Raw genomic sequence first — 25,213 nt, forward strand, 5'->3', positions numbered from 1 at the left:
TCTTTCAACACAGACCTGCCTTGAGAAACACGGACATATGCTTCTGTAGAAACCACGTCACAAGTGGGTCGACTCGGATGACCAGAGCTAATATTAGCTACCTATATAGCATTAGTGGGGCTGCTGTGGTGTTAAAAATAAAATAACATAAAATACATCAGAGGTGATTTCTAATAAGAAGCTGTCATTATGTTGATTATGACATTTTGGCTGACTTCACTGTCATACAAATTATTGCTCGTTAATTTTTATGCTCAATATCAAAAATAATTATGCATAAAAGTTTAATCATATTTGTTCATGCTAGTTGCATGTACAGATGTTTAATATTCAAAACTCTTATTAATAATACTAAAATAAAAAGAATAATAAAATGAAAAAAGGAAATGAAGCATTCAATTATTTTTTTATAATTAATATTTTTATATTCTCTTAATAAAATGAATGAATAATTTATACATTTAATTTAATAAAATAATATTGTATAATAATAATATTTTAAAATATATATTTATTTTATAAATTGAGATAATTATATAATATATATTATATATATTTTAATGTTATTAAAATTAACACTTTACAATAAGGTTGCACTAGTTTAATGCTAGTTAATGCACTAGTTGATGAATTAAATGAAATTTATTAACAAAGGGCAATACATTTGTCACAGTATTTTTAAATCTTTGTTAAATTTAGTTTAAAAAATGCTGAAGTTCATTGTTAGTTCATGTAAACTCAGATAGAGTCGATTATGCTACCAGATACAACTTTTAAAAAATGTTATAATGCATTATTAAATGTTGAAATTAACATCAAAGGTGACATATCATGAAACAGTTTGATTTGTCCTATGGACAAGACGAATGGGAAAACACTTCCAGAACACAGACTGCCAAAAATGGGCATCACTGTTGACTTAAGGAATGCATTGATAAAACTTCTACGCCACAGAATAACTACATGTCTACATCTGAAGAGTGTGTCTACTTTACAAAACAACACTTCTGACAGCATAAAGATCAGCTAAACTAAGCAAACAACACAGTAAAACGCCTTTGATTCTACATAACTTAAGAGCTACACGTCTAGCGGATGTAAACAGATGATGTCGCTGTGACTCACAGCTGGGCGTTTGCGTGCTGTACGTCGACGCTTACGGACGCTGGATCGCCGCATGGCCCTGCGTCTCTGAGGAGCAGAGTTAAAGAGCACTGAGATCATCCTAAAGGCCCTCAACCCCTGATCGTGCTCTTCCACCACACGCCCCATCAAACCCTTCACACCATGAGAACTTGACCTTATGACTATATGCTGAGCCGACCTTTGCAATGACAGACCGCCGTTTCATTTAGTCAAAGGTCATATGGTTTGTTCACTGATAGTGTGGCGCAGATGCAAAATGAAATCGCTTTTGCATAACATACCCTCAGAGAAGCTCTAATGCTTTTTTCCCCATTTTCTCGTCAGCATAAACACAGCGTGACTATTGCTGAATTTCTCCTCCATTAGTGTGAGTACAGATCAATGCGTTTTTCACTGCTGCAGTTGCATTAACAGTACAACACTGCTGCATAAATATGTATTATGTAACGTTTATGTTGTAGTATATTTCCATTCATTTTAATGGGAAAGTGTGCATTAAAATACACAGCTCCAGATATACCTCATTGAGCCGCTCCACGCTGGTGGTCCCAGAAAACTCCCCACCCGATTCTTGATAGTCACCTAGAAACATAAAATGAATGTGCTTAATGCAAGGGGGAGGGTGGGGATGGGTCACATATGCATCATGATAAAAAAACCATATGCATTGATGAAAAAGAAAAAACTCAAATCATTTATCATATTAAGAAAACTGTAACTATTTAGAAAAATTAAGTATTTATTTATTAAGTATTATATATATAAATAACTATTCAATTAATATACTTTATTATTAATTGATATTAAAATATTTATATGTTGCTTAATTTATTCTCTCAGATTAATCTGCATTGATGCAAAATAAAAAAATAAAAAGTCAAATGAATAAAATAATTGTATTAATATTAATAAAGTACAGAAATAATAATAATGTAATTATTATAGTGCTGTCAAAATTAGCGCGTTAACGCAGACGATTAATTTTTTCAGTTCAACGCATTCAAATTATTTATCGCCGTTAACGCAGGGGCGGGGCCTAGGGTTGGCCACTCCACTCATAACTGCTAATTCGGTGTCTTTTTTCTTGACAAGAAGTGCATTTATTCAGTCGCAGAACGTCTTTACGAGCACATCAAACAGGAGACGTTTCAGATGCGGAAACTGTACTGTGCTTGCAGTGAGCGGCACTCATTTCATATCAAATTGTGAAAGAATCTACAAGCATGCAATGATTGACAGCACTAAATTATTAATAAGAATATATACACTTAATTTTATTAATATTAATAATATATTAGATGTGTGTAAACTCAATTTATAAATATTAAATTAATAATTCATTCAAATAATAACTATATTTTTCTATATTACTTATATTAATATTACTACAAAATGTAGTTTTAAATTAGCATTATAATATTAATTTAATAATTTAACTACATATTTAATAATTTAAATTAATATATATTTCTAAATGGCTAAGTAATGATTATTTTAATATTATTAGCATGGAATTCAGTGTAATTAGTGTTCCATAATCTCACACTGTTTGACACAGACCCTAACCTCCTCAGAGTCAATGGGGCTCCTTTACCGCTAATCCTATTAAAGATGTGAAAATCTCTGTATTTGGAGGATGAATGGAAAAAAAACTCCTTCTAGCGGGCTCGGTTTATGCATTACAAAACCAAAGCATCAGAAAAAATGCTTTGCATCACCCGCCTCGGCGGCCCAAAATACCCCCCTACAATTGGAGAGCGTGTCGGATGGGTGAAGATAATCCCAGCGTACCCTGGGCTTCCTCTGCCTCCGCTGTGTCGATTTTATCCATCAGATCATTGGAGTTCCATTTGGTGATCTCCTTGGCAAAGATCTCCTCGTTGTCAGAGAAGTCCTCTGAGGAACATGGATTCAGACTTTAGTAAATAACAGACTGCCATGAGCACCTTCTAAAACTCAGGATCAATCCTGCATTACCGTGAGCGTCAAAGAACTCGTCGTCTGTGCTGTCCTCCGAATCTCTGGCGATGCTCTGCATGCGCCATTCAGAAATGCTGTGACGTGAAGGACTTCCTGCACACACATTATGAAAACAATGCATGGAAAAAAATAATAATCACATATACATCATGATTCTCTCTCAAACTAATAAGCATTGATGAAAGAGGCAAAAATAAAATAAAAAGGACTAACCATAGTTGTAGTACTATTAATAAAAATAAATAATACAATTTATTATTAATGAATTAATTATAAAAAATATGTATAATACATAGATATATATAATAATATACATATACACTTAAATTAATTTACATACAAAATTCATACATTTATGTATTCTACATAATATAAAGACATATTATATAATATACACAATTATATAACTATTAGTGTAATACTATTAGTAGTACAGTATAGTTATATAGTGTAATACTATTACATTAATACATTTTTTATATTAAAATAAACTATTTAAAAAAAGAATTTCATAATATTATGAAATATTATTTTCAGCAACATTACTCCAGTCTTCAGTGTCACATGCAGAGGTGGGAAGTAACGAGTTACATTTACTTGAGTTCATTTTTGGGGTAACTAATACTTTTAGAGTATATTTTAAAATGGGTACTTTTACTCTTACTCAAGTACATTTTTAGTGAAAAAACGGTTCTTTTACTTCGTTACTGTGGGCGACGCTCCTCTCGTTACTTTATCTTAATGCAATACAAGTTAAAAATGCTTCAATTTATCCCAAGCGCGCCGTCTACTTTCACTGGGCAATGAGAGATGCCCATTTGCGAATGATTCATTCTTTTGAGTCGATTCTGTTCAAAGGCTTGATCAAACCAGTTGGCAAACCAGTGAATCGATTCACGAATCAGTTTATCAGTAACCACATCAGTAATCAGTAAATAAAAATATAATATAGATATACAGCATATGATCCAAAGTAACTAGTAACTAACTACTTGAGTAGTTTTTTTTATCCGATACTTTTTTACTCTTACTCAAGTAACTATTCAGACTATTGCTTTTACTTGAGTAAATATTTCTACAAGTACTTTTAGTTGAGTACAGTTTTTGGGTACTCTACCCACCTCTGGTCACATGATCCTTCAGAAATCCTTCTAATATGCTGATTTGCTGCTCAACAAACAATTCTTATCAATATTTAAAATAGTTGCACTGATTAATATTTTTGCGCAAAAAAAAAAATTTTTTTCAAGATTCTTTGAACAAAGTTCAAAAGAACAGCATTTATTTTAAATAAAAATATTATATAACATGACAAATGTCTTTACTGTCACATTTGACCAATTTAATGCATATATATATATATATATATATGTGTGTGTGTGTGTGTGTGTGTGTCTACTGATCACCATGCATTTTTGAAGTATGGCGGTGTGTACGTACCCCCTCTCTTCGAGGAACGTGAGGACCTGGAAGAGGTGGACCACTGCTTGGTCAGCTCTCCTCGCGCCTGCAGCGTGTCCCCCATGGTCCTCGTCGTGCCCTCGGCTTCGATGGAGCTGATGGCCTCCTTGGCTTCGTGCTGTTTCTCGGGGCTGGTGACGGCGCCGTTGTTCTCGCCACCCTCCTCGTTGCAGCTGTACTGCGCCATCTTCTGTGCCAGAGCCAGCTGCGTCTCCAGCTCCAGCTGCCGGATATCCTCCATGGTCAGACCGTACCACTCATCCTGCCAACACCAGGCCTGCCGATGAGCGCGTACCATCACCTTCCTCAGCCCTGATGAGAAGATATCATGATTTTAAAGGTCATTGCAAGCCAACTAGTTTAGGGAGGGAAGCAACTGTTTGCGGTAGATTTTTACATCTTCTGAAGATAATAATAATAATTTGTTACATTTATATAGTGCTTTTCTGGGTACTCAAAGCACTTTACATTGTGAGGGCGTAACGGTTGCAGAAGTCAGCACCCCATGCTATGTTTTTGCGAAGGTGTTTGGAATGGTTTTTAATGCATTTATGTGGTCGCTAAGGTCTTCTGAATGGTTGTTAGGTCTACGAGTTGAGTACAGCACTTACATGCTAGAAAAAGAGCCTCAGACAACAGATGTGAGAAAATGTAAAACATTACTTTAACAAAGTAACATAATTAGTAACAATTAATTAGCTAGGTTACTTTTAAAAGTAACATTCCTCAAAACTGCTGTCAACCATACAATTATAGTTTTTTTTTTTATTAAATTTCTTTTTTCTGTTTTCATTTTTTCCTTGAATTTGAGCTATTTTCATGTATGTTTTGTCATTTCTATTAGTTTTATTAATTTAATTAATTTATTATTTTTTTCATAGATTTTCTTTTAATGTGTTACTTTAGTACTTTGACAAACTAAACAAAATTTAGAAATGTGCATTTTCTAGTTGAAATATGTTTTTTGTAATTTCAAGTTATTTTAAGTAATAAAAATAAACACGATGCATTTCTAAAACTAATAATACAGTATGTATAATAATATACACATACACTTTTAATCTATTAATTTGCATACATAATTAGCAATTATGCAATTTTTCATAATTCAGAAATGTTCCTTACTGCTTTTATTTCAAGTAATGAAATGTTTTTTTACAGTTTTAGTTTTAGTTAACTAAAATAACCCTGCTTCACTGATGACTCTGTCTGTGAGATCGCTCAACATTTAGGGTGGATGTGTGGTTTGGCTTATTTCCTTGTGCGATTTCCTCGACTGATTAAGATGTGTCTAAGACGAAGCTAACCAGTCTTTCAGATAATTGAACTTGGTAATAAAGAGACGTGCAAACAAAATTGTTTTCACAGCGGCCAGGAAACAGCGAGAGGAAAAATTGATAAAAATAAAAGGAAATCGGCCAAAGATGGGAAAGAGTTTCGTAAATGGGGAACGGCAACAGTCCGCCCGCAAATTATCAGAGAAAGGAGCCAATAAACAAACAGATATCAAAGTAATGAAAAAGATTAAGTGGCGCTCAAACGGCACATGGAAAGGAAATTAATTTTGCCTTGATGTAGTCAGGAGGAGGCGGTTCTCTGAGAGCGTTGATTTTCACTGCATCAATCTCCTTTTCATTAAGTGCAGGTTAATGATCAAGGGCTTTTTTCCTGACAGAAAGCTTGACACCTGCTGCCCACCCACGCACAACGATAACAGGACGTTACCAAGCATCATTTCACGCAAATATGCAGCAGATGGATCAGCTGACTCATATAGAATTATTGGAGAGACAAATGTCCTCTCAGAGCTAATAACACTGGTGGACATATGGTAGAGGACACCACTGATAACAGTACCGGTACTAAGTTAATAATAAATTCACTGGATTATCGAAAATATTCATTGTTATATCATTTAAAAAGGTTTCGTTTGAACATTTCCGAACACTTACCCACATCGTGAATGAAGCGCTCAATCTTGGACTGCATGCCCCAGTATCGAAACTCCACTTTACACAACTTGTAAGCGCACATGACGGGCATTTTGCCTGGGTTGTTGTTGATTTCCGCGATCCAGTCATCAGACAGGGGGCCCCGCTGGGTTTTATATGACTTGTAGAGTTTGGGGTCTTCCTCAGCCAGGTACTCATGAGGGGCGACGAATTCATTCACAATATCGATGGGATCTGTGAAAGACCACTGTTCCATTAGCAATCACTTTTTTTTGGGAGAACAAGGCACGATGGGTGAACAGGATCATATTTAGACTTTTATTGCTACCAAATCAGTTCATCAGAGATTTTATAGGACCTTCTGAAAGGTAATAACACAGACATTGAGGCTGTAAAACCTGGTTTATCTGTTTGTCTTATGTGCCATAAAGCTTTTCTTTTATTCAAACAGCTTTGGCATAAGGAATCGAGCTGTTCCATTAAAAAAAACAACTTTGTTTAGAAAGACTGACATGAAAATAGCATTGACTGTATGTAGTGTGTGTATAGATTTCTTTTTACTCTACTTTGTTTGCTAACTTGTCTTTTTTTAAAGACCAAGTCTTATAGGAACAGTTCATCCAAAAATAAAAATCTGCTGAAAACTTACTCTCAGGCCATCCGAGATGTAGATGATTTTGTTTCTTCATGGAAACACATTTAGAGAAATTTAGCATTACGTCACTTGTTCATCAATGGATGCTCTGCAGTGAATGGGTGCCGTCAGAATGAGAGTCCAAACAGTTTATAATCCACAAGTAATCCACACAGCTCCAGTCCAATAATTAACGTCTTCTGAACTGAAAAGCTATATGTTTGTAAGAAACAAATCCATCACAAAAGTCTTTTAACTTTAAACCATCTCTTCTAGCCAAAATACCAGTCCATAATCCATAATAATGCTTCCTCCAGTGAAAACGTTGTTGGGACTTTTCCAAACTCCCTCAAAACTGCAGTTGTTAAGCCCCTTCTGAAAAAGCGCAATCTTGATAACACCATGTTGAGCAACTATAGACCCATATCAAATCTTCCTTTCATAGGTAAGATTATTGAAAAGGTAGTTTTTAATCAGCTGAACAACTACTTAAAGTCAAATGGATACCTGGACAATTTTCAGTCTGGTTTCCGAGCACATCACAGAACAGAGACAGCACTCATTAAGATAATAAATGATATTCGCGTCAATTCTGATTCTGGCAAAATATCAGTGCTGGTACTACTAGATCTTAGTGCTGCGTTTGACACTGTCGATCATAACATACTTTTAGAGAGACTGGAAAACTGGGTCGGGCTTTCTGGGATGGCACTCAAATGGTTCAGGTCATACTTAGAAGGGAGAGGTTATTATGTGAGTATAGGAGAGCATAAGTCTAAGTGGACGGCCATGACATGTGGAGTCCCACAAGGCTCAATTCTTGCACCGCTCTTGTTTAACCTGTATATGCTCCCACTAAGTCAGATAATGAGGAAGAACCAAATTGCCTATCACAGCTATGCTGATGATACTCAGATTTACCTAGCCTTATCTCCAAATGACTACAGCCCCATTGACTCCCTCTGCCAATGCATTGATGAAATTAACAGTTGGATGTGCCAGAACTTTCTTCAGTTAAACAAGGAGAAAACTGAAGTCATTGCATTTGGAAACAAAGATGAAGTTCTCAAGGTGAATGCATACCTTGACTCTAGGGGTCAAACAACTAAAAATCAAGTCAGAAATCTTGGGGTGATTCTGGAGACAGACCTTAGTTTCAGTAGTCATGTCAAAGCAATAACTAAATCAGCATACTATCATCTCAAAAATATTGCAAGAATTAGATGTTTTGTCTCCAATCAAGACTTGGAGAAACTTGTTCATGCCTTTATCACCAGCAGGGTGGATTACTGTAATGGTCTCCTCACCGGCCTTCCCAAGAAGACCATTAGACAACTGCAGCTCATCCAGAACGCTGCTGCCAGGATTCTGACTAGAACCAGAAAATCTGAGCATATCACACCAGTCCTCAGGTCCTTACACTGGCTTCCAGTTACATTTAGGATTGATTTTAAAGTACTTTTACTCGTTTATAAGTCACTCAATGGCCTAGGACCTAAATATATTGCTGATATGCTCACTGAATATAAACCAAACAGACCACTCAGATCATTAGGATCGAGTCAGTTAGAAATACCAAGGGTTCACACAAAACAAGGGGAGTCTGCTTTTAGCTATTATGCGGCCCGCAGCTGGAACCAGCTTCCAGAAGAGATCAGATGTGCTAAAACATTAGCAACATTTAAATCAAGACTCAAAACTCACCTGTTTAACTGTGCATTTGAATGAGCACTGTGCTGTATGTCCGAACTGACTGCAATACATTTTATGTATAATCATTTTCTTTAAATTTATTTTAAATCATTTTCTATATCATTTTAAAATTCCTTGTTTTTATTATTCTTATTTCCATGTTTTTATTGATTTTAATGTCTATTTCACTTTCTTTTATGTAAAGCACTTTGAATTACCACTGTGTATGAAATGTGCTATATAAATAAACTTGCCTTGCCTTGCCTTCCCTCACATCAAAATCCTGATTAGATCTGTTTGGGCTGTTTTTGCTTGTAAACGATGCTTGATCTGTGTACATCACTCTCCTGATTCAGACGAGACGACTTGTTCACCAGACAAAGCAATAGTATGGACAGAACTTAAAAACCCCTTGAAGGTTTTATTCATTACAATTCGCTTCACAAGATGATTATTTGTGGATTAATGTGATGTTTTTATCAGCTGTTCGGACTCTCCTTCTGACGGCACCCATTCTCTGCAGAGGATCCTTTGGTGAACAAGTGATGTAATGCTCAATTTCTCCAAACCTGTTGAAGAAACAAACTCATTCACAGCTTGAATCTATTTCTATTTCTTTATTTTTCTACAATGTCCTCATTTGTATAGCTGTATAGTTGTATGTACATATGTTTAAACTGTATTATCTGTATTTGAACGTGTTTAATGTTAACTGTATGCACCAAGGGTCTGAGAGTAATGCAATTTCAATTCTCTGTATGTATGTGCCGTACATGTGGAAGAATTGACAATAAAGCAGACTTGACTTGACTTGAATGACCTGAGGGTGAGTACATTTTCAGCAATTTTTCATTATTGGACGAACTATCCATTTAATTCAGAGCTGTAATCTTTACTGTGTTGAGAACCTAACTTTGTAGGTCTTCAATTATTCACAGTTGCAAGGTGCAGATTGGTTTCTGATCTTGAGTTGTTTCCTGTTTGTAGACTGCCGTGTCATCAGACGGCCTCTAGGTGTCTCTACAGCACACTCATGAAGGTACATGTTGTCAGTAAGGAATGGAGTTATGTAACAGCAGTCACAGGGCGCTTCCCCCTGCAGTGCCTGGTCTGTCTATGTTTAGCTCAGAAAGCCTCCAGTACCTGTCCCAGAGTGCAACGGGGCACTCGTGCCGCGGCACGCTACTCAACAGCAGCATGGTACTATGTCAATGAATCGGCACGCTGTCTGCATCTTAAACACTGAAGCATGACTCGAGAGCTCTTCCTGCTGGAATGCTTGAGATTGGTCTCACAAGCAAGCAGGGCTCACGTGTAAAGAAGCATGCTAAGGACAGGATCTCTTGGAAATGCAACTGCTCAAAATGCTCAGTTGTGCTTTTGCAGTTAAAAAACTGTCAAAAGCATCAAATATATGCATTAAGCAGAGTAAAAATAAAGAAGGTGCAACAGTACCTATATCCCGTTGCCTCTTTTCAGCCGAGGACATGTTGAAGACGTCATTATGGCAACCCGTATCCGGCTTGTAGTACGTCTCGATATCGATGGAGAACTTTTCGACGAAAGGACACGTGTAGCTGCAGGACAGGCGAGGAGAGATTAACTCTGATGTAATTTCATCATATCAGTGTCATGCATTAACGCAAGCGCTCTGCAATGAGGTTCATGTGAGCTTATCCCTTCTTAAGTAACAGATATATGTTTATTGCAGTAGGAGCTGAGCTGAACTCAACGTGCTTTGATGCAACATTCCCTATTAAACCAAAAAGATGCTTTAAGAAAGTAAACACAGGTCTATTTTGATTCCATGTTGAGTCCAAGATCAAAACAGCAAGGCCTGACTTGAATGTTAAAAGCTGATGTGGGTATTTACCAGAGTACTTTTGAAAGAGAGCCAGAGGGTTTTATTATTAGGAGATAGCACACTCACCGTGTGCGGGTGTATGGGTAGGCGTTCCAGGATTCCTCTTCCACACGAAGAGCGGCTTTTGGCAAGATGGAGCGGAACCAGCTAGGTATGTGTTGGCCGATGTGGTAAACCTTATGGGTGTATTGACCAGAGCCACCTGGGCCATCCGTGTAGGGTCGGTTCTCCAGAATCTCCACCCCGCTCCCCTCGCCTTCGCTCTCTTCACGACTCTTTTTCTGCAGGGAGGGAAAGGTCTGGGATAAGGGTTCACTTTTTTTGTATTAATCTCTTTGTACAATACAGATACTTTCAAAGCAGCTTCATATTAGTACAAAGGAAAAGAACAGTGTTAATGTTGTAGAATTCACCAATTATGAAACCAATTCAATTTCAGCTATAAAAGCAGCTCTGCAAGAGCCAAGTGTGTCAATATTCAACCCAAGTCAGTTCAATGATGATTCGCTTCAGTTGAATGAGTGTCCATGTGCAAAGTTAGTGTCATTATCAAATTTGTTGTTTCAATTCAGTTCAACAGTTATGTCAATGTTGCAAAGTACAGGTACATCTAAAAAAATTGGAATATATTTTTTGTCACTCATTTCAGAAAGTGAAACCCATATATTATATAGATTCATTACACAAAGAGTGAAATATTTCAAGCCTTTATTTCTTGAAATGTTGATGATTATGACTTACAATTAATGAAAACCCAAAATTCAGTTTCTCAGAAAATTTCAATATTACATAAGATCAATAAAAAAAGGATATTTTAAACAGAAATGTCAGGCTTCTGAAAAGTAGGTTAATTTCTATGCACTCAATACTTGGTAGGGGCTCCTCTTGCATGAATTACTGCATCAATGCGGCGTGGCATGGAGTTGACCAGCCTGTGGCACTGCTCAGGTGTAATTGAAGCCCAGGTTGCTTTGATAGCAGCCTTCAGGTCATCTGCATTGTTGGGTCTGGTGTCTCTCATCTTCCTCTTGACAATACCCCACAGATTCTCTATGGGGTTCAGCTCAGGCGAGTTTGCTGGCCAATCAAGCACAGTAACACCATGGTCACTGAACCAGCTCTTGGTACCTTTGGCAGTGTGGGCAGGTGCCAAGTCCTGCTGGAAAATGAAATCAGCATCTCCATAAAGCTTGTCAGCAGAAGGAAGCATGAAGTGCTCTAAAATTTCCTGGTAGATGGCTGCGTTGACTGTGGACTTCAGAAAACACAGTGGACCAACATCAGCAGATGACATGGCAGCCCAAATCATCACTGACTGTGGAAACTTCACACTGGACTTCAAGCAACATGGATTCTGTGCCTCTCCACTGTTCCTCCAGACTCTGGGACCTTGATTTCCAAATAAAATGCAAAATTTACTTTCATCTGAAAAGAGGACTTTGGACCACTGAGCAACAGTCCAGTTCTTTTTCTCCACAGCCCAGGTAAGACGCTTCTGGCGTTGTCTCTGGTTCAGAAGTGGCTTGGTAGCCCTTTTCCTGAAGACGTCTGAGCGTGGAGACTCTTGATGCACTGACTCCAGCTTCAGTCCACTCCTTGTGAAGCTCTTCCAAGTGATTGAATCAGCTTTGCTCGACAGTATTCTCAAGCTTGCAGTCATCCCTGTTGCTTGTGCACCTTTTCGTACCCAATTTCTTCCTTCCAGTCAACTTTGCATTTAATATGCTTTGATACAGCACTCTGTGAACAGCCACAGCTTTCAGTAATGACCCTCTGTGACTTACCCTCTTTGTGGAGGGCGTCAATGTTCATCTTCTGGATCATTGCCAAGTCAGCAGTCTTCCCCATTATTGTGGTTTCAAAGAACAAGAGATACTCAGAATTTATACTGTAGAGATGGTCATTAATTGAAACTCAAATGTAAATATTCTAATATTTTGAGATACTGATTTTTGACTTTCATGAGCTGTAAGCTCTAATCATCAAAATTAAAACAAAAAAACTTTTGAAATGTTTTACTTTACATGCAATGAATCTAAAATATATGAAAGTTTCACTTTTTGAAATAAGTTACACATTTTTTTTAAACTTTTTCCCGATATTCAAATTTGAGATGTACCGTACATCAGCTATTAAATTAAATTGAGTTGAATGAGTGTCAATTTTGCAGTGTCGTTATTCAGCACAATTCCATTTAAATTGATTTAAACTCAATTCAAAAACAATGTTGATGCTGCAAAGTTAGTGTCGTTGTCCAGCTTAATTCAGTTCATATTTGTTGTTCATATTTGTTGATTCAATTCAGATCAGTAACTGTGTAAAGTTCATCAATTATGAAACAAATTAAATTAAGCTACAAGCAGCTCTAGAGAAGGCTATTGTGTTGTTATTCAGCTCAAGTCAGTTCAATGTTGATTCAATTCAGATGAATGAGTGTCAATGCTGCAAAGTTGGTGTCATTATCAAATTCTGTTGTTTCAATTCAGTTCAATAATTGTCAACGTTGAAAAATTCATCGATTACGAAATGGGTTTAACTCAGACAAGTGGCTGTACAGAAGACAATAGTGTTGTTATTTAGCTCAATTGTGTTCAATTTTAATTCAATTCAGTTGAATGAGTGTCGATGCCACAAAGTCATTTAAAGGTACAATATGTACGTTTTTGCCACTAGAGGTCGCATTTTCAAAACAATAACAAAGGTGAAGCTTGACGATGCTATGAAGGAGGATGTTCACGGATGAGGTAATGGATACATTTTTTTATTACTTGTACCTTCCACAGCTATTTTACATTGTCAAAGAACATTATGACTGACTTAAGTCTAGCGCGAGTTTAAGCACTCTCAAAAAACTCCCCTTATACTCAGTAAAGCTGTCTATACACGGTTTTATGAATGAATCTCTTACATCATACATACATCTACACTTTGTTGTCTATGATAAGAGAATTTGCGTGAGAGCTGAATTCAGTCAGCGAGCGCGTGCAGTGAACAAAAAACTCTGATTGGCCATTGTATTCATAAGCTCAACAGACTCGTGTGTGATTGGTTATAATGCGCAACACTATAAAATCGCATTTAAAAAAATCATGGCGCAACATTGAGCAGATCTAAATTTAATGCTGCGGTAAACACTTTTCATTTCATTTTCATGTTCAATAACTGTGTCAATGCTGCAAAGTTGATCAATTCTAAAACAAGTTCAAATGAGCTATAAACGGCTCTACAGAAGACAAGTCACTATTCACCTCAATTCCATTTAAATTAGTTTCAACTCAATTCAAAAACAGTTGTCAGTGCTGCAAAATCTATCAAATGTCAATCAACTTAAGCTATAAAGCAGTTCTAGAAAAGACAAGTGTCATTAATCCATTCAATCCAGTTCAATAACTGTCAATATTTCACAGTTCATAAATTCTGAACAAATTCAATTCAACTATAAACAGCACTACAGAAGAGAACAGCATCATTATTTCATTCATGTCCGTTCATTTCAGCTGAATAACAGTCGATATTGCAAAGTTACATTCTAAAAGTTATAATACATTAAATTACATTCATTATCCAGTTCAAGTTCTGTTCTCATCCAATAGTGTCAGTACAGTTTAATCGATAATATTACGCTGGAAGCTTAAAACCTCCTTAGGAAACTCAATGTTAAAGGAAGCTGACAGTCTATCCCAAAACAGAATTGACTCCAACCCAACAGAAGTCAACTACACACTCAGCGATGTTGGTGCTGGCCAATCAAGGAACGCCACACCTTCAGCTTTGTCAGTAAGATAAGCCAAGTCTCAGTGTGATTGCCAGCAGACAGATCCGTGAAAATAGGGTACAGTTTTGGCACGGCTCCTGAGCTGTGAATTCTGGGAGAAAGCCCACTGTGCCAGTCAGGGTGGCACATGCCATCATATCTGCCTCGCTGAAGGTGGTCATATGAAGATGGTGGCTAATTGCATTCCAATTAACTTATGAATTCATCAGGGACAAGTTTGGCCCACTTAGGTCCACTATGGCATTGCCACTATGGAGAAGAAGTTTGTCCTGGGCCCCGAATGTGAAGATAAAATTCAGAACACATTGCAAAACATCGTTTTAATTTTGTACAGCATTTTTTAAATTTCTATTTGAACTAATTGACATTGATATAGGTGTAATTATGTAATTATTATGCGCCCTCTGTGTTTAAATAAAAGACGGATGATGACAGGCCAGTGAAGCTGGCACACTTGCAGGGCAGATGGCCACACAGATCCCATCAGCCATGACTCTGCATTAGCAAGATGATAGTGGGGTGATTAAAAGCCAACAAAGCTTGCTTAAGACCTTCATTAAGGTGAAGTTTGTTACAGAGATGCAGAAGAATGTTATAGTGTTTTCATTTCATCTGAGTGCTCTCATGAGACGACCGCATGGGCACTGAATGCCAACACAGTCTAAAGATGGAAAACGTGGTAATCATATTATTGCAGAAGCTGTTAGTATTTCTTTATGACCTAACTTCACTGATTTATTTTTTTTTCAATAACATTTTTATAATAAATGTATATTTTTATTTATATTAAAATGATATATTTATTTTATAAGTTTGTTTGGGAATTTGGTTGCACGATAGAACGAGAGAGACAGATAGACAGAGAGACAGATAGATATATAACAATAGAACGACAGAAAGAACGATAGAACGCTAAAATTATAGATCAAATGAACAAACGATAGATAGAAATACAACGATACAACAATAGCTAACTTCATTTCCCAGAATGCATTGCCTGTGTTACAAAGTGTCCATTCGTTTCAATTTAGTGATAATTCCTCTTCCTCTCATTTCAATTCGTATTCAACTTCCTGTGTGTCGTGGCAAATACAATTCAAATTCACACTCATGAATTGAAAGGAAGCTAATTCTTCAAATGTGAGAAAGGCACGCTTTTTGTAAAATGCGGTGCAAAACGACCTCGCCCCCGAGACGCCTCAGAAACCATCATTCTTGGCCTCTCAGTTTCAGGCGTTACTAATGCATCCTCAATCACTGGATACGTGGTGAGTAATACATTTCCATTTTAAAAGCACAGGCCCGTGCCAGCGAGGGAATAGATGTCGCACCTCTCTCAATGTCAGACCGCTGCTTCTCTCTCTTTCTGCCAGGCTACTGTCAAACTCACAGACTGCACTGTCAGGACTGACGTCGTTAGGCGTGTGAAGCAGCAGCCCGTCGGAGGCGATCCGCAGGTCTGGAGCTCACAGGTGCTGAAACGGGCCGATCACGTCCTCTTGTTAGAGGTGAGATGTCAGCAGCTGGTGGTGGCAGGCGGGACAGGCGAGAGAGGGAACGGACAGCAGAAGCACTGGGCTGCGGTATCTGTTTTTGCTCATCCTCCGAGCGTGGAGTCGCCAGCACTTCATTATGGCGCTGACAGATGACATGAGGCCCTGCACCCGCTACAATCAATCCCTCGCACACACCTCAGAGAAGTGTGGTCCCGATAACATGAGGCTGTGCAATAGGGATGCAACGATATCAAAATCTCACAATACAATAATAATAACTCCACGAGATGATATTTATTGCGATATAAAAAAAAAAGAAATTAAGAATTGAAAAAATAATGTTTTTTAAAGTTAAATTAATCTATATAATACACTTTGAAAATTCAAAATTAAGAGCTGCAACCCATGTTCTTAACTAAGAAACTTAAATCAGAAAAAAGTCAGTGAATTGACTTATACCAGAACTTACCAGAACCACGTACTCTTTTTATTTGTCTCAGTGTAAATTACATTCACACTGGTATTTTAGGAAGCCAAACTAATTAAAATAATAATAATAACAACAATGACAGTAATAGCCATATATTGTAAAACAACTGCACTGTAAAATAAATGAAAATTAATATTTCATGGGAATATTATTTCTTATTTACACTACAGTAGGGAAATTACAATACTTCTTTCCTTAAATGTCACTTGAAAGAGATATTTTTAATTTGGACCGCATTTAAACCGCTAATCAAGCTAAAACATGCTAACAAAATGCTAACTACATGGTAGTCATGCTAAAACATGCTAGCAACATATTAATCAGGTTAAAACATGTTAACCATGCTAAAAACATCCTAGCAACATATTAATCAGGTTAAAACATGTTAACCATGCTAAAAACATGTTAAATCATGTTAACAACATGCTATCAACATCTGTCTAATCTATCTATACTTTCAAACGTTAAGCTTTTATAACTGCTTCAAACTTTCAGATTAGGCTCTCTCAACAAATTACATTTCAACTGTAAAATGACAATACTAATATTAAATCTGTCTTAAAGGGATAGTTCATCCAAAGAACCAAGAACCAACATTCTGAAAAATCTTCTTGTATGTTCAAAAGAAGAAAGAAATGCATGTAGGTTTGGGACGACATGAGGGTGAGTAAATCATGACTATTTTCATTTTGGGGCGAACTGTCCCTTTAATTTCTTCATTACGCTAAATCACCATTTTTATTATAACAGAAAACTGCAGAAAGCTTCTCTTTTGTTGATAAGAGTTTCTCAATATGAGAAGATGATTGCCACATGTTGCACTTACAAATGCATGATAAAATGACCCAAACCCAGAGCATATGCAGAGACGAGTTTGATAACTGAACTAAGCCAGATAACGATTTTGTTTTTCATTATTAATCGTGCAGCCCTATTTATTGTTGAAAAAGCATTTAGCATTGTTTTTTTCCTCCAACCACAACCTTATCAGGACAGACCAGTGACCTGTTTTTCGGTCACAACGCACTAGCTGAAGAACCAGTTTTTCAGTGCAATGTTTTTAAATAAACATCACCTCACTTTGCACAGTCTATGAGATGTTGAACTCGCAAAAGTGAAGAGAGATGATGATCTTGCTTGTGCAATTCAATTTGTGATGCATGTAATCAATCATCATTTGATGTCTGCGCAGGATGAGTAACGCACCAAAATGTAATTCTTGTTTTATTGACTTAGTATTTCCATGTATTTTTAAGTGCAAGAATATGCAAAAGATAACTTAATATCACACTTAAACTGATAGATACACATAAAAATATCAGAATGCTTATCTGAATGTGAAAAACAGATGTGCATTAGTATATTAGATCTGTGCATTAGGCCTCAAAGTTACAGGTCAAATAACCAAAACAAACCTTTTTTTAAATATTTTAAATCATCTTATAATTTTGGCAAGGCAAGTAAAAATCCTTAGCCTTGCTCCAACTGACTTTCAAATATTTGCTTTAAATAAGAAAAGAAAAAAGACTTGATTGAGTAAACTACGATTCTGAACACAATCAATCACTTGTTGATAGAAACTCTAATGATGAATTTTAATGACCCAGTTTGATAGAATAGCAATAATGATAAAATAAGAGTAATAATTTAGTTGGATTCATTTCTTTTACGAAGGTAGTGCTGATGGTACAAAGGTATGCTGTGCTGAGAAATCACTTTGCTCAGCGTTTATGACAAAATACAAATATATTTGAAAGGCCAATAACTGCTGAGAGGTCACAATGAAGACAGGAAAAATGCACGGTTGGCACCGAGTGCCTCGTTGTGACTACTGTAAGTGATGGAAAGCAGAAAACTGGAGCTAAGTTTTGCCTGGCAGGATTCCTGTGCACTCTAGCTAATTACATATTTCACATGGATGACTTTAATTCAAATGAAAAACGACTAGACCCTACATGGAGCGTCCACTGAGATTTGCTGCTCTCCAGTTGATTTCTACCACCTGGGATTTGCCCTCAAAATATTCGCCCATCTTGCTGAAGCCGTGCCGGGCTCTACTCTTAATTTAGTATCTCAGTGGATGGACGGAACGCAAATGCTGCCCTATATGGACACAGACGGCCAAGATCATGTGAGAGGTTTAACCTCGGCGCGATGCACCTCCGCTGCCCATCTGTGGACAGCAGAAATCACGGGAGTGAAGTTGCCCTGGCAACAGGCCTGCATCATCATGACCTCTCCCTCCGTCTTCTGCTCTCGCGCCGCAAACAAATGACTGCAGCGAGCGCCACGCTCCGGCTGATGTCACGGGTATCCATGGCAACCGGAGCTCAGCTGTGACGCTGCAGAGGATGGGGTCTGACCGGAGGGGAGAGAAACAGGAGCGCCAGAGATGCCGCGGGAAGCTTCAGAAAGCCAAATTCCTGCCGTTTGCTGGTGTGCGGAACAAAAATGACCATATTCAATATATACCTCAAAATAATTGTTTGCTTGCCTTGAAATGGATTAAAATGACCTTTTTTTTTTTTTTGACCGGCACATAACAATTACATTTTTTTTTTTTGTCATTGTTGCCAAATAGATTTGAAAGGTTTCATATTTTTAAAATCTAGGTAAAAGTGAATATAAAGTCAAAGAAAAAAATACATTTAAAAATTAAGTTAAAAAAAGGTGTTTCAAAGGTGTTGGCATAATTAAGTAAAAGATCTTGTATATCTACAAGCATATTTAACTAAACATTAAACATTTTTTAACAAAAATATAAACAGCAAAAATAATTACATATTTTAAACTAAAACAGTATATAAATGCATAAAGAGCAAGCTACATATATTTGAACTAAAACAATTTCATATAATATAAATAAACAGTATTATTATTAACTGAAACATTTTAATTATATAAACTTAATAACGCCAACATTAATCTACACATTTTTAACAAACATTTTAATATAATAAAACAATCAAAAAGCTACATTAATTTACATTATATTTTTAATTAATATTTTTCATATTTTTTATTATTATAAAATAAATATGTTATTTTATTAATATATATAAATTTTATTAATATATATAAATATGTTTTATAATATTATTATATAATATATAATTATATAATAATATTATTATTATATAATATTATATTATTGTTATAAACATTTTAAGACAAAAATTATTAACAGCAACAGTAAGCTACATATACTTTTAACTAAAAGTTAATATAGTTATTATAATAATTTAATATTTAAAATAATTTAGTAACGTAACAGCAAAATTTGATCTGAAACATTTTGATATAATATATAAATATATAAACAGCAACTCACTTGTTTCTGATTTACATCATTTATCATGTTTAAATCAGAAACACTTAAAATATTAAGAAAAAAAAAAATCTTAAATGGCATGTGGTTTAGGAAACTTAATGACCAGACACAAAGTGCACTTAAAATCGCTGCAATATCCATGATGTGGCTTAATTTGATCGCCCCCCCCCCTAGCCTGAACTAATCAATCTAAATCTATAATGCACTGTAACGCGAACGGATGACACACAGCAGCTTACGACATGAAAAACTCTTCTTTGGTGCATCACACACAGCAAAAGGCACCTCACGCCAACCACAGAAGAACTAGATTTGTTTATATTTCCACCAGCGTTGAACATCTGTTCACAGTTCCTGACCAGAGTTCTGCTGTGTAACACGAAGCTCATAGAATGGCACTCACACACACACACACCCCGGTTTACTACTACACCAGCGGGGTCACACTGACGGTGTACACGCATGCCAAACCATGTGCCTGCCCTCCGCACGCTCATTAGGCCAGCTCTGCGATGGCATGTCAACAGATGGTGCTTATAAACAGCAGAGCTCAGAAAGAACGGAAAAAACCCAAATAAACAAGTGAAACTAACTTTAACAAGGACGAGGACACAAATGCTCTCTGTAGATGCAGATTCAATGTGTTACTTGGCTTCGAACTTCGATTCTCCGCGCCAAACCGAAACGATTCGACCATCAGTCATATGGACGCAACTTCACACTTTCGATGACTCACGCTTTCAGAAATCTGCTAATTAGACAACGTTCCCGCAGGACTTGAAGTCTTATGCGAGTCAACATCGCTTAGGCTCAATTCTGATGTCTACTGACTTTGCACAAGTGCTTAAATTTAGCACGCCTGTTGCAATTGGACAGTAACATACTGGTTGTCTATAGGGCCGCTCGCTTAATACCCCACTGACAACAGCAGTGAGAGACAGCTGCGTTGACAGAGCGCTAATTAACCTTATAAGACCATTCAGAGAAAGCCGAGCATGTGGGAGGAAGCTCAGTTAGATCTGTGGCCGTAACCTCGCTGTGAGCTCCAACAACGATCTGAGCACTCGTTAAACTTCATGCAATCCTCCACAGACAGACATTCACTAGATACAGATCTGTCGAATGCTTTACGCAACATTGTGGCAGACAAATGAACTTGAGAGACTCCAACAGAGTTTGACATTTACATGTTGCTGCATTATTGCCACATTAATCCATAAAGCATAAGAAATACATAGCATTCACAAATATTGGGTAAAACACCCTATTTTAGGGTTAGTAGGACTGCACAATTTGGGAAGAACAGTTTAAATGCACCTTTTCTGATAAAACTGCAATTAAAAATCTCCAGGTTTGTGGTGCTTATTTGTAAGGCTGAACATTTTGTGATTATATATGGATATGACTATAAAATAATAACAGTACTGTAAAATACTGTCAAATGAATTATTATTATATTGACTTAAAATACAAAATAATAAACATATCTATTATAATACATGACTGTAAAGTATAAATGTAGTATTTGAGAAAAAGAATGCCTAAATTAAGAAAAATACACTAATTAATCATAGTAAAATTACAATTCTGATATTTATAGTTGTCTTAATTTCTTAAATTTCAAATATTAAACCATCAAGCTTTTATTTGGGCAGAAAACTGGAAGGAGTATTTAATGTAAATAATATAATAATACTGTGCAATTATAATACTATTTTTTTATTTTTTCTTAATTTCTTCATTTTCAAACGATAATCCATCAATCTTTTATTTTGTAAGGATAATTCTGGGAGTATTTAAGAAAAATAATATTATGCAACATTTATTTTACAGTACAACTGTATAGTTGCAATACTAATACTTATTGTTGTCTTAATTTCTTCATTTTCAAATATTAGACCATCATACTTTTATTTTGGTGGAAAAATGCCGGGAGCCCTTAACAACAAATATGATTTAATATTGATTAATTCTATTTCACTGAACTATTCTTGTTGATTTACACTCACTCAACATTCCTTTCACATTATTTGCTATCTTTCTTTTGTTTTTTGAGCTCGGCGCAGTGCATTGTGGGATTGACTTCTTTAAGAAGGATCCTTATAATTTGGCCAAAGCAAAATTTAAAAAAGATATTGCTTATCCTCTGGAACAGCTTTTGTGATTATGATGTTTTACAATGCTGTCTATCTAGGGAGCTTACTAGGTCTCAGAACACAGCTATTAACTTGTCAACCAATAACAGAGTAAACAAACAACATTAGCTCATCTAGACACACTACCTACATCTACATCAGCACATCGCGGTGGTCCGTATTGATTCCTGGCTGCCGATGAGCATCAGCGTTTCTCCATCAGCTCGCTGGTGGTTTCGGCATCAGCACAATGCGTAAGGTGCTTCCTGCCTCGCCAGCACCCACAACATCTCTCAGGGGATCTCGGACCAAATTCAGTGAAATATTTAGAGCGTGCAGTGTACAGCATGTTTCAAAAAGGAAACACCAAGCAAGCCAGCTGTGAGTCACAGCTTTTTGTATGCTACGCGCTTCACGTCGCACCGAAACAACAGAAGAAGACGCGCTTAAAAGGAACACCAAAATATGAAGATTATTATTTCATACTCGTGTTGTTCCACACCCACAGGCTGTTATTTTTCTCAGTGGAACACAAAAGGAGATTCACACAGCTCTTTTCCACATGGTTCACAGTGACCATACGAACCAAACAGGCTTAAAAAAAGCACCATAAAATTAACCCAGATGACTCAACGCAAGTCCTCTGAAGTTACACGTTAGTTTCCGGTGAGGAACAGACCACTATTTAAATCACAGATCGCAAATAAAATATGACACAGATTAGCCGCCATTGGTTTTTGTGCATCATGGTAAAACACCATTGACGTCAAACCACAGGTTATTTTTTTTCCTAATTCCATTTTTTCTGTTTTATTTTTTGGGGCTCCATTTTTAAAGGGACAGTTCACCCAAAAATGAAAATTCTGTCATAATTTACTCACCCTTTATTCACTTCATGATTTTTTTTCTTTTGTTGAGCCCAAAAGAAGATATTTTGAAGAATGTTGGTCTCCAAACAGTTGACGGTAGCCACTGACTTCCATAATATCTAAAAAAAAATTATATGGAAGTCAATGACTGCCATCAACTGTTTGATGACAGAATGTTTATTTATGGGTGAACTCTCACTTTAATGGTTAAATTAAATTTAAAAACCATGTCTAATTAATTGAAATCATGAAACTTATACAATTTAACAACTTTTTTTATTATTATTAACAAAAATGTATTTTTAAGGGCCCTATGAATTTTTTTCTCAATTTCTGATTTTTTTTTTTTTTTTTTACCAAATTCTGTGTTTTCAATTTTATTTTTCCTGAAAATTTTAAATAAACTTTAGTAATCAATATTATTATAAATTTTTATAATAATAGAGCTTTATGAACTGTTCTTTGTGCATTTTCCTTTTTATGGTAATTCCGGAATTCATAGGCTCCTACCTTACATGACTCATCTAAAGCCGCAATTTTTGATTTGAGATGTGTGTTATTTTTCTTATTTAAAATTTTAAAAATACAGTATGCTTGCCATACAAAGACATTGCATGAATTCTCATTCTTTTTGGAGCTTGACAGACGTGGTCTTTATGAACATCACTGTTTGACAAAGAATTTTGTGACAAAGAGTAAATGACGACAGTTTTCGACTGCTTTAACACAAGATAAAAGCATGAGCAAACCTGAATCATATAGAGTTGAGCGATGCGGTACTCCTCCACGCTCATGGGCATGGGGATGCGGTACTCTTTGATCAGCATGTTGGCCGTGGAGCGGGGCTGGGGCTGGAAACGCTCCGCTGGGTCAGGGGCAAATCCACCAGGACAGCCCTTAGCTCGAGTGCATCAGAGAGAAGGAGCCGAGCTCATTTCTCAGACCTGGGCAGAAAACACACAGATAGACAAATCAGAGCTGAAAATCATCTACAGACGTCCAGAGGAAAGCTCAAGTGATCAAGCGTCCCAGAGACGCCCATCTGAGGGAAGTATACGGAGACTCAAAAAAGAAAGAAAGAAAGAAAGAAAGAAAGAAATACAATAAATAGTGTTTCTAAAATGAAAATATCTAAACATAAACATAAACTGCATACATTCAAAGTCTTGCATAAAAAAATAAACCTAATTCAAGATTTTTTGCTCTAAAAAAGTCTTGCTAAGTAAATTTATCTTGCTTGAAGGATGCTGTGGTAATGTTTACAATAACACTGATACAAAAATACTGAGTAAGAAAATTACACAAGATAGTTTTTAAAAAAAGTCATACTCAGCAAAAACAGCAGATCTGAGATTTTATTTTTAACTCAAGTGTTGCAAAATGCAGTTCTCCAGTGAAAATATCTAAACATAATCAATCTTTATCATAAACAAAATTTAGCAAGATTTGCCTAAATGCATAAAACAAAAAAATTAAGATATTTTGTTTGAAAACAACCCCTAATGTCACGTGCAAGTTTGCTTCTTGATTAAATTTATGTTGTTCTGAAGGATGTTGCGATGAATGAATGAATGAGGCATTTAAATAGTGCTTTATTGTGTATTGTTGTACACCCAAAGCGCTTTACAATCATATAGGGGGTCTCTCCTCAACCACCACCAGTGTGCAGCATCCACCTGGATGATGTGACGGCAGCCACAGCACAACGGCACCAGTGCGCTCACCACACACCAGCTACAGGTGGAGAGGAGAGAGAGATAGAGCCAATCAAGTGGATGGGGATTATTGGGAGGCCATGATTGACAAGGGCCAGTGGTGGGAATTTGGCCAGGACACCGGGGTTACACCCCTACTCTTTACGATGAGTGTCATGGGATTTTTAATGACCACAGAGAGTCGGGACCTCGGTTTAACGTCTCATCCGAAAGACGGTGCTCTTTTGACAGTATAGTGTCCCCGGCACTATACTGGGGCATTAGGACCCACACAGACCGCAGGGTGAGCACCCCCTGCTGGCCTCACTAACACCTCTTCCAACAGCAACCTAGTTTTCACCGGAGGTCTCCCATCCAGGTACTGACCAGGCTCAACCCTGCTTAGCTTCCGTGGGCAACCGGTCTTGGGCTGCAGGGTGATAGATATTTTTACAGTAAAAAAAATACAAAAATAATTTTGATTAAGAAAATGACTAAAGATGTGTTTTTAAAAGGTGAACCACTTTGATCAGTAGTTTCTTTAAAAAGCTGAAAAAACAGCAAAATATGTTACAATGGCATCTCTCTCTCGCACAAATGCATCCACACACAGAAAAAAATACAATAGATTTAAGAATGTCCCAGAGATGCATATGGAGAAGCAATACGAAATAAAAACAATAATTAAGAGATT

General features: G+C 36.6%; 1 protein-coding gene across 3 annotated transcripts in view; it reads right to left on the reverse strand.

Annotated features, from left to right (window-relative positions):
* Window positions 1–25,213, reverse strand: part of pitpnm2 (phosphatidylinositol transfer protein, membrane-associated 2) — a 72,342-nt gene that overhangs the window by 27,726 nt on the left and 19,403 nt on the right. For all 3 annotated transcript variants that reach the window (XM_079407899.1, XM_079407900.1, XM_079407901.1), the window contains exons 2-9: window positions 23,575–23,769; window positions 10,796–11,010; window positions 10,321–10,442; window positions 6,540–6,773; window positions 4,567–4,899; window positions 3,124–3,219; window positions 2,938–3,042; window positions 1,667–1,728 (exon numbers count right to left, since the gene is read on the reverse strand). In XM_079407899.1, coding sequence (XP_079264025.1) covers window positions 1,667–1,728; window positions 2,938–3,042; window positions 3,124–3,219; window positions 4,567–4,899; window positions 6,540–6,773; window positions 10,321–10,442; window positions 10,796–11,010; window positions 23,575–23,652 — 1,245 coding nt within the window. In that variant the 5' untranslated portion in view covers window positions 23,653–23,769. The remainder of the gene's footprint in view (window positions 1–1,666; window positions 1,729–2,937; window positions 3,043–3,123; window positions 3,220–4,566; window positions 4,900–6,539; window positions 6,774–10,320; window positions 10,443–10,795; window positions 11,011–23,574; window positions 23,770–25,213) is intronic.

This window comes from Barbus barbus (assembly GCF_936440315.1).
Source record: "Barbus barbus genome assembly, chromosome: 45".
In the NCBI taxonomy this organism is placed as follows: domain Eukaryota; kingdom Metazoa; phylum Chordata; class Actinopteri; order Cypriniformes; family Cyprinidae; genus Barbus; species Barbus barbus.